This window comes from Micropterus salmoides, unplaced genomic scaffold (assembly GCF_014851395.1).
Source record: "Micropterus salmoides isolate LMB-PRFRI ecotype aquatic unplaced genomic scaffold, ASM1485139v1 Ms_hic_scaffold_20, whole genome shotgun sequence".
Lineage (NCBI taxonomy): Eukaryota > Metazoa > Chordata > Actinopteri > Centrarchiformes > Centrarchidae > Micropterus > Micropterus salmoides.
In genome coordinates, this window is record NW_024041151.1 from 18745832 (window position 1) to 18755253 (window position 9422).

The 9422-nt window shown below is 42.0% G+C and overlaps 1 protein-coding gene across 1 annotated transcript in view; it reads left to right on the forward strand.

The window, feature by feature from the left end:
- Nucleotides 1-1303: 1303 nt before the first annotated feature.
- The window catches only part of sh2d3ca (SH2 domain containing 3Ca), a 68524-nt gene continuing 60405 nt past the window's right edge, over nucleotides 1304-9422 (forward strand). The window contains 1 exon segment of the mRNA XM_038733482.1: nucleotides 1304-1390. Within this exon segment, the coding sequence (XP_038589410.1) occupies nucleotides 1383-1390 (8 nt within the window). The 5' untranslated portion in view covers nucleotides 1304-1382.

Below are 9422 nucleotides of genomic sequence, written 5' to 3' on the forward strand. Positions count from 1 at the left end.
TACTTGTTTTTACTGTAAATAATGGATAAGGTGGATTCAGAAGCGAAACCTAGTTAAATGTAATGTACTCAAATAATCTGAACCCAATTATACCACGGTCACTTGCCTTGGTTGAAAGACTCCTTGAACTTTCTCTGAGAGGAACACTTTACACTTTGAGAAAAACATCATTAGTACTATTAGTTGTCTTTTTCTTAGTGGTACACATACACCTTTAAATTTCCCTCTGCTCTCTAACCAATAAATAAGTTGTTTTTATGTGGTCTTAACCAAAAGTCTTTCAGGATTTGACCTGAAGAGTCTTTGAACTTTCTTTGATGTCGTTTGCAGTGAACACATCAATACTGTGGAGGAAGATGGTGATGAGATTGGAGCCTTTCCTTGCGAGTCACCTTGTGACTGTCAAAAGTCATGAAACATAAATGGGTACGACAACTAACCTACATCTATGGTCTCTTAGCTATGAAGAAGGTTACACTCGTATTTACAGAGGTTCTTTCCACTGCTGAGAATCAAAAGATTACATTTGAAAAACTAACAGCAACATGTTTTTGGCAGAATCAATGTCCTGATGATTCAGGATAATCCACAGACTTTGCTGTCACACAGTTTCACTATTATGTAGGCTACCAAATTTTTATTTATTTTTATCAGAAAATTCTGCTAATTCAGAAAATTCTGATAAAAATCCCCCTCATCATCTGCAGATTTTGGGTGCACTGTCAAATACTTTGTGGTTGCCGGTTTAAAAATGTGATGAAATGGAAAATGTGCATACAGTACAAATATGATATTCAATATCATTGCGGGCCCACAGTTTGACCGATCTGAACACTGCTTTACCTTCAGTGCTAATGCTCTTTGCACTGCCTCCACCACACACACACATATACAGACACATACATATACAGACATATGTATACAGAGTAAACATCATGTAATGTAATTACAGCAATCTGCTCAAAATCCAGCTGAGAAGAAAAAAACAAGGAGTCCTCGAAATAGTTGTTGCAAATGTATTTAAATACAAAGGAACACAAACAGAAAATGATACTCCCTTCACATACTTTTTATAGGATAATGTTTTGCAGAAAACTGGGACTATATCTGTCAATATGCTCACTGCCTATCTAAACTCGTGCCTCTTATTAGATTTCAACCATAAATAATTGATGACTTTGCACCTCCCTCATCCCCCTCAACCTCTCTCTTTTTGTCTCACCCTCTCAGTCAGCTGTGGCGAAGGACACTCAAGGCTGAACAATGTGATTTTGATGTACATTTGTGTGTGTTTGTGTATAAACCATGAAACAGAGAGCAGCAGAGACCAAAGGACAGGGAGCGTCTTGGTTTGATTCCAGGAGGCAGGGACTGATGGATAGATGGAGAGGTAAGAGAAGGAAAAATGGAATGAGAGGCAGAGAGAGACTTTCATACAACAACAAAGTGTACAGTAAAGCACAATAAAGAGAATTACATTAACATGATGAACATAATAACAATACGATGCAGTAGGTTTAGATTAGATTAGATGAAACATTATGATTGGCTTGCAGACATTGGGTCACAATGCAAGATAGACGGACATTAGACAAATGGTGTATGTTAGAAACAAAACAATACACATTTCTTTAATGTAGAGAAAAACATCTTTAAAAAGATGGGATTTGCTCAAGCATTGGCAACATGTTGGCTTTTACAGCAACAGGTTTGCAGGTTAACAGATGTTCACAGCTCTTCATAGTCAGTGAGAGCCTTCACAAGGACCAGACTCACTCAGAAATTATGCAAGTGAGATGCTTATCTTCTCACATCATCCAGTATGCAGATAGAAGAACATTAATACAGAATTAATTAAATGTGCATTGTTAGCTGTTGACATATTTCATGAATTTCAAAACAAAGTAAGCACTTAATTTATTCCTTCTAGTGATGCCTCTGCCAAGTTGAACTGTTGGTGTAATAAGATTACATTGTATCTGACAAAAGGAAAACAGAAGAATTTAATTTAAATAAAAATATAAAGTGCAAGGTACAACATAAGAATAATGTTCTTTAAAGGGGCTCTATGTAGTTTTATATTGAAATTAGTCACTTTGTTATTGTGAATGGGTTGTAATGGAGTTAAGTAAACTGAGGTTCAGGAACAGGACAACGCCTCCCTCATCCCCCTCACTGATTAAACCACCCGTGTCCCATCACACACACCTGCGAATCCAATCACCACCACATACATAAGATTGCCCCCTCGCAGTGTGGACAAACGAGGCAGGCCCATGCTCTTCCAGGGTGGCCGCATGGTGTGCAATAACTTCAACGACTTGGGTTGCATCATGTCAGGCTGCCGTTTTCACACTTGCTCCTTCTGCGGTGGCGCACATGCTTGTCACTGCTGCGCTCACAACCCCACCAAGCCCAGTCTATGACTAAGGCAATTTCTGAAAACAGCCATAAATATCCCCGCCCTCGACCTCACATTGGCAAACCACCCTGACCGCCAGTTTGTGAACTTCCTCATCAACGGTTTCACTTGCGGTTTCCACCCAGGCATCGAGGTTTTTCCCGACCATTCCTTCTCTTGCCACAACTTCCAGTCTGCCTTAGCCGAACATTGTGGACGAGCTCCTAGCCAAGGAGGTGTCAGATGGGTTCATGATCGGACCTTCTCACCAATTCTCCATTCCCTGTCCACCGCATTAGCCTTATCGGCATTGCGAGCCGCAAGTACTCCTGCAAAAAGAGACTCATCTTAGGTCTATCTTCCCACCACGGCGCCTCCACACCTAGCATCAACAGCTTAATACCCAGCCCAGGATTTTTCCATCCACTACGCCACCACACGCTCAGGCTATCAACCTCATTCGCCTCGCCGGCCCCCGATGCATGATTAGCCAAGGCCGACATAAACAGCGCCTTCAAGATCTTGCCCATACACCCTGATTTCTGGCATTTGTTTCGCGTCTCCTGGAAAGGCTCCTTATACTTCTCCGTCCGTCTCACTTTTGGGTGCAAGAGCAGCCCCAAGATCTTCGACTCACTTTCCGAAGCTTTGTGTTCGATCTTGCTCAATAACCACAGACTCCCGTACGTCATCCATCTCTTGGACGACTTCCTCATAGTCTCGCCCTCCTCTCATTTCCCAGTGCACGGCGTTACCACACTGAAATCTGCCTTCCTCCAGTCCCCCTTTCCCCAGAGAAAACCACGGGACCCAGTACATCTCTGTTAATCTCCAACTACCTCCTCGCCACCAGATGCACGAAGCGCCAGCTCCTCTCACTTCTCGGTCACCTCAACTTCACTATTTGCATCATTCCACAGGGTTGTTCCTTCCTCTCCCACCTGCTTTAGGTAACTGCAGCAGTTCCTGCCCTTCACGGCTTTGTCACCATTGACGACGCTTGCAAAATGGAGCTCAGATTGTGGAGGGACTTCCTGTCGTCATGGAATGGCATCTCTTTCTTTTACAATGCCCACATCAACCACCCAGAGGACATCGGCCTCTACACGGATGCTGCTCCATCCACCGGGTTCGGTGGTTACGGCTCCCAGTGGTTTGTCTCAGAGTGGCCACCGGAGATATTTTCCCTCTCCCCCTCTTCAGCCCTCTTCGAACTGTACCCAATCGTCGCGGGGGCACGAGTGGTCCCAAAAACTCATCCTCATACACTCCGACAACCAATCCACAGTCAACATTATAAACAAAGGGCGTTCCCAATCTCTCGACATCATGAAGTTCATCCGCAGGCTAACCTTGGTATCAGCCCAGCACCAATTCATCATCCGCACTGCCCACATCCCAGGCTCACAAAACTCCATAGCTGACTCTCTCTCTCGTTTCTCTCCGACTCCCATCCAACACGGTCCACGGTCTTCGACTGAATCCCCAGCTTCTCCACTTGGTCTCCGCTTCACGACTATCAATCATAAACAGCCTTGCCACCAAAACACTCTCATCATACTATTCAGGATGGTGCAGTTTCAAAACCTTCCATACCTCGTACGGTTTGCAGTTCCCCTCTTTAGACATCATATCCCTAACCAGTTACATTTCCCACGCCCACCCGGTACTCAAGATCAGCACATCCACCATCCGAGTATACCTAAGTGGGATCAACTACTTCAACAAACTCCTCTCAGGAGCTCCAGCTCCTTCCATCTCTCACCCCCACATTCACATGCTGATGAAAGGCTTGAGGAAAACAGAACCTCGTAACACCCTCAAACGCTTGCCTTTGACATCAGACCTCCTCACCCGCTGCATCCTGACCCTCCGGGCCAGGTATCTATCTCCCTTGACTGACTCTACCGTCGTAGCTATGTTCCTCCTTGCTGTCTTCGGCTTCCTACGATGCTCAGAATTCACCACCACCTCCTCTTTCTACGACTCTTCCCGGCACACAAGTCTATCCGACATTGCCGTTCACTCCACAGACTCACTCAGGTTCAATCTCAAAAGGAGCAAAACAGACCAGTTTGGCCTTTCTCATCCCATATTCATTTTCCGTTTAAACTCCTACCTAAGCCCTTTCGAACCAATCCTAAACCACATCAACCGCAGACTAAACTTCCACGCCTCCCCGCAAGACCCACTGTTCACCACCGAATCAGGCGCAGTTGCCACACGATTCTGGTTCCACCACCATCTCAGTCTAGTCCTCTCCAAATCTGGCATTTCTCTGGAGCTATACTCCGGACACTCCTTCCTCGTCGGAGCTGCTTCCTCCACTGCCAGCCAAGGCATTCCGGACCACACCATAAAAATCCTCGGCCGATGGTCCTCCCACGCATACCTCAGTTACATCCGCAACGATCTCTGCGACATCCAACGAGCCCATCACAGCCTAGCACAATAACTTGGGGGGCACGATCCATCAGCTGCTCCAGAGCGAGCCTCTACAGATGATGATGATGCGCGCTACTGAGCCTCTTGCCTACTGATTCTGAAGTGTACACACAACGCCACAGCTAATGAAATAGTCTGTTAAAACACTCCATGTAAGGATAAAAAATAACAACAAAAATGTTTAATGTGCTGGAGCCCATCATGCCAAACACTAATCAGATTGACGTTAGCAAAAACACGGTCAACATCGGAAAGGTATTTGAGTCATGAAGAGACCTCTGCTTTGTTTTGGATATAAAAACCAACCCAGATTTGGCTTTCATTCCGTTGGACGTATTCTAATATTACTACAGATCATATGAAATGTATTATGATTTAGTGTTTAAGTTGGCTCGTGTAAGGTAACGTTATCTTGCCGGCTAACGCCAACCAGTTGCTAACATTATCTGGTGCAAAATATTACAGTTATGTTGTATAGCTTGCCACATTACTTCAACAGCTAATGAGATCCATATTACTATCCTTTGTACCACAGGTATTATGTCAAAGTGTTGATTTTAGCCTGTAAGAAATGATGTAACAGTACAAAGCAAATCTGGAACAATTTGTTCTACAAGCCAATAGTGATGCAAGGCAGGGGCAGCCAGCTGGATTAGCATGGATCTGGTGTTGTTTGCTGCAACAGTCAATTTAGATTTATTGTTGTTTTACCGATACTCAGGTATGTGACCCAAATAAAATACAATAATGCAACATAACAGTGCAGGACAACACCACATCAGAAGACACATTCAAGACAGTAACGTTACTGTGGTCTAACTTTTGAACTAAAGTACATGGATTAGTTCAAAATCAAGCTGATAAAAATATCACTGTAATGTTGCAGTGGGAGTTTACCTGAGTTTCCAGCATTTTGTCTGAAGCACATGCTTGAAAATGTAGTGGTTTCAATCTGAAACCTCACTGCTAGATATCACTGAAAACTACACAAGGCCGCTTTAAGAATGTGGTTTTAGTCAGTGCAGAAAGAGGAAAAGCTTTACGATGACACTTTGTACATGCTCAAAACAAGCACAGTTTAAATTTGAGACTGAAACTTTCATCAACAATTTCACCACAAGGTAGATGTTCAAATTTCCATTTGAACAGTCCATATTTCGCAACATTTCTTGTGACTTTCTGCATGTTCACATCAGGGATTTGCTCAATGGTGATGGAGCTGAATCATATCAGGACTAATAGAAATTATATTTTAATGACAGAAAGATAATGCTTGACTAAACATTAAAAAGGGAAAATTAAACAATTATATTGTTGAAAGAGACTGACAGATCAATACATGCTACAAAAATCACTTTCTCTGAATAATGATGTATGTTGACAATTACCCAGTGGAGTGAGATAAATTAAGGGATATCATCAAGCTGTGTTTTAATTTGGCAGGCATTAAACTCACAATGATCCCTGACACCATCTGGTCTCTTTGTTCCCCCCTGTAGTCCACTCTCTCTCTCTGCGTATTTCAGTCTCTCTCTCTCTCTCTCTCTCTCTCTCTCTCTCTCTCTCTCTCTCTCTCTCTCTCTTCCTGTCTGTTGTTCACATTTACCACACCTCTTTTTCTTTTGTTACAGTATTCTGTCATTCATTCTCCAGTTCGCAGTTAACTATGACTGGCACATGTTGACTGGGTCAAGGTCTGTGCTGGCTGAGTGGATGCTGAGAAAATAAGAAAGGATTATGATTAAGCTGACACAATGTGTGTGAGAGAGAGATAGATGGAGAGGGGGAAAGGAAAATAGGAAATGTTTTCATTTTATACCCACAATGAGCTTCCTCTTCCTCTCTACTGCTAAACGTCTAGTGTCCAAAGTAATTTGATTTGTACTTAATTATGCCTATTTGGGATCTGTTGGGTTGCTTTTAGTGCAATATGTTATAAATATTTCTTTGTGGAGTGGTTAAGTGAGCTATCAAAAGAAGTGGGTAAGAAGTAATGAAATATTCAAAAAGGGATTACTTCCCTGGAATGTTTAAATATATATATATCTATCTGCTTCTAGCCTTTCAAAGTGCTCTTATTTAGCTCAAATAGCATCAATAGTCTGATTACACTTTGATGTAATGATACCTGCAGAGTTTCCTGAATGAAGACTCACAGTCTCTTCATATCCCTTTGTTTTTATCTTCTGCTTTCCCTCATCTTACATGTGTAGTTTGTATGCTGACCTGTTATATTCCTCTGACAACTGAATGATGGAGTTGGAAACTCTATGGGAATCTGACTGGACCTATCCGCCTGTGCCTGTTGTACAGAGGCACTGCACTCTAGTCATTCATGTAGCTGTAGATGTGAGGGAAGATTGAAGGCATGCCATCATCATCAGGTCACACTCCTTATTATCCCTGCCCCAGTTTCTAGAAATCATAATTAGTTTTACTGAAACCATGTTTATGGTTTTATGGCAACAAGTAAAATCCATAGTGAGAGGAGACCCATTATTAAATTGTAAAACACAGAATAGGAACCTACTATCATTCCCACATTGATCATCAGGTGATATGAAATCTATACAACATTTACTGATTTCTAATGTCAGAAGTAAAAGTTTAGTACAGGTAAAACAGGCTGATGTTTTCAGTTATGAGCCACTGAAAACACTTAATGTTTACTGTGGTCTATATTCACCCTGTAGTTGAGTGTTCCCAAATCCCATAATGCCAGGAAATGGGTACTTCAACTTCCTGCAAAACAATGTAGCTCCAGTGGTGATGTCATCCTGCACTAGTAGGTGCAACAAATTAAACTAAAAACTAAACTAAACAACATCAGAATTGTTTCTACAATCCCACCTTTCTGCCCTTTCTCTCCATACTAATAATTTGTTTACACATTGGCTTGACTCTCCACTGGTCTCCGCCAACAGCCTCACATTAGGCGAGTAATGATACAATTTAATTGGACCTGTAAGTTTAGCTTTTCAATCCATTCCCAGTGTTTCCTGCATACTTCTCTCTCTGGACCTCTGTCCATGGTGCTGATTGCCCCTGTCTTCAGAGTCCATACTGAGAGAGAATGTGAGGATTCAGCGTTGAAACCACTTCAGTTTGTCTATTTTGCCTCAGAGTGGGGGATTTAAGATACTCTGAAGCACACAGTAGGTCAGTGTGACCTGATGCCAGGAATTGGATCCAGATTATTCTTTTCCCTCTTGAATGTTTTGACTGATTCGATAATCTTCCCTCACTCAGTATATGTGAGCGTCACCAGACAAGGGCAAGGACAGGACCTGCCTCTGGTTCTACTCAGCCAGGGGACCATCTGTTTTAAAACTTTTCCTCTGGAAGACCAATTTCAGTTATCACTAAGATCCCTTTAAAGCTCAATAGTAATGAGAATTATCATCTCATTCAAACAGCCCTCCTGAGATTTACGCCTCCCAGAAAATTAGAAAATTATTAAATCTGTACAATTTAACTATCCAATGGCTAAAACTTATATTGACCCTTACCACTGTTGTTGCTTGCTACCATGCAATGTATTACTCTTATAATGTATAATTGATGGCCAAAATGTTCAAGTACTGACAACATATGGTACTACTATGGCATGAAAAGTGTTGATGCTGTGAATGTTCTGCAGAGCTTTCTTCTCATGAATCTTATTACATTCAGTAGAACTTCTTAATTTCATACATGGTACAAAAACACTACTGCACATTCAGTGCTATACCTTCTGCAGCTGCAGTCATCCATGCATGCTGCTTCAAATGCACACAATTATAACACCATTTACCATAAGTGGCTTACATTTAAATCAAGCACAAGCATTGACATTATGTTGCAATCTCAGTTATTTGCAGTCCTCTAGTGGTTGGAAACTGGAAGTACATGAAGTACATGATGAAAAAAAGCAGATCAATGGAAATGTACCAGAGCATTTCAATTGGCTTCTAAACACAGAGTTGCACTGATACAGTGACAGAATTAGAAAAGATAGAAGCTGCATTTATACTTGTTGTTGTTGTGTTGTGGAGAAGATTGTCTTTAGATAGCAGTGATGTTGCATGTGAAACCTCACAATTTATGGCTCGATAATGATGAACCTAATCATTTCAGAGACAAGTATATGAGTTGAATGCCAGTGGACTGAAATGTTGAAATGCCAAGAAGATCAGACAGGGAAGTGAAATGGAAGAACGATCCCATCCATCAACAACTCCAACCGAAAGGCCATTAAGTACTTAATCCCCAACTGCTCTGGTGAACTTTCTCAGGGGCCAAAAGTAGAAGTGAAATGACCCCCGCCAGCATCAGTGCATCCATGTAACCCTGTGTGACCTGCAGCTACTCCCAGTGCTGTTAAAGTGAATGCAGAAAAAACGGTTTTGCTGCATTTGCCTTTTCCAAGCTGTGATAAAGCAAGAATTTCATATTTAAGATAATAGTTTAAAATGAGTAAATCCATAAGCATTTCTTCATCATTGTTTATCATATTAACTCATGATAGTGTTATCGATATCTGTAGTGCTTCAGTATGTGCATTTTGAAGGAGGACATGCGCACGCATACTATACAT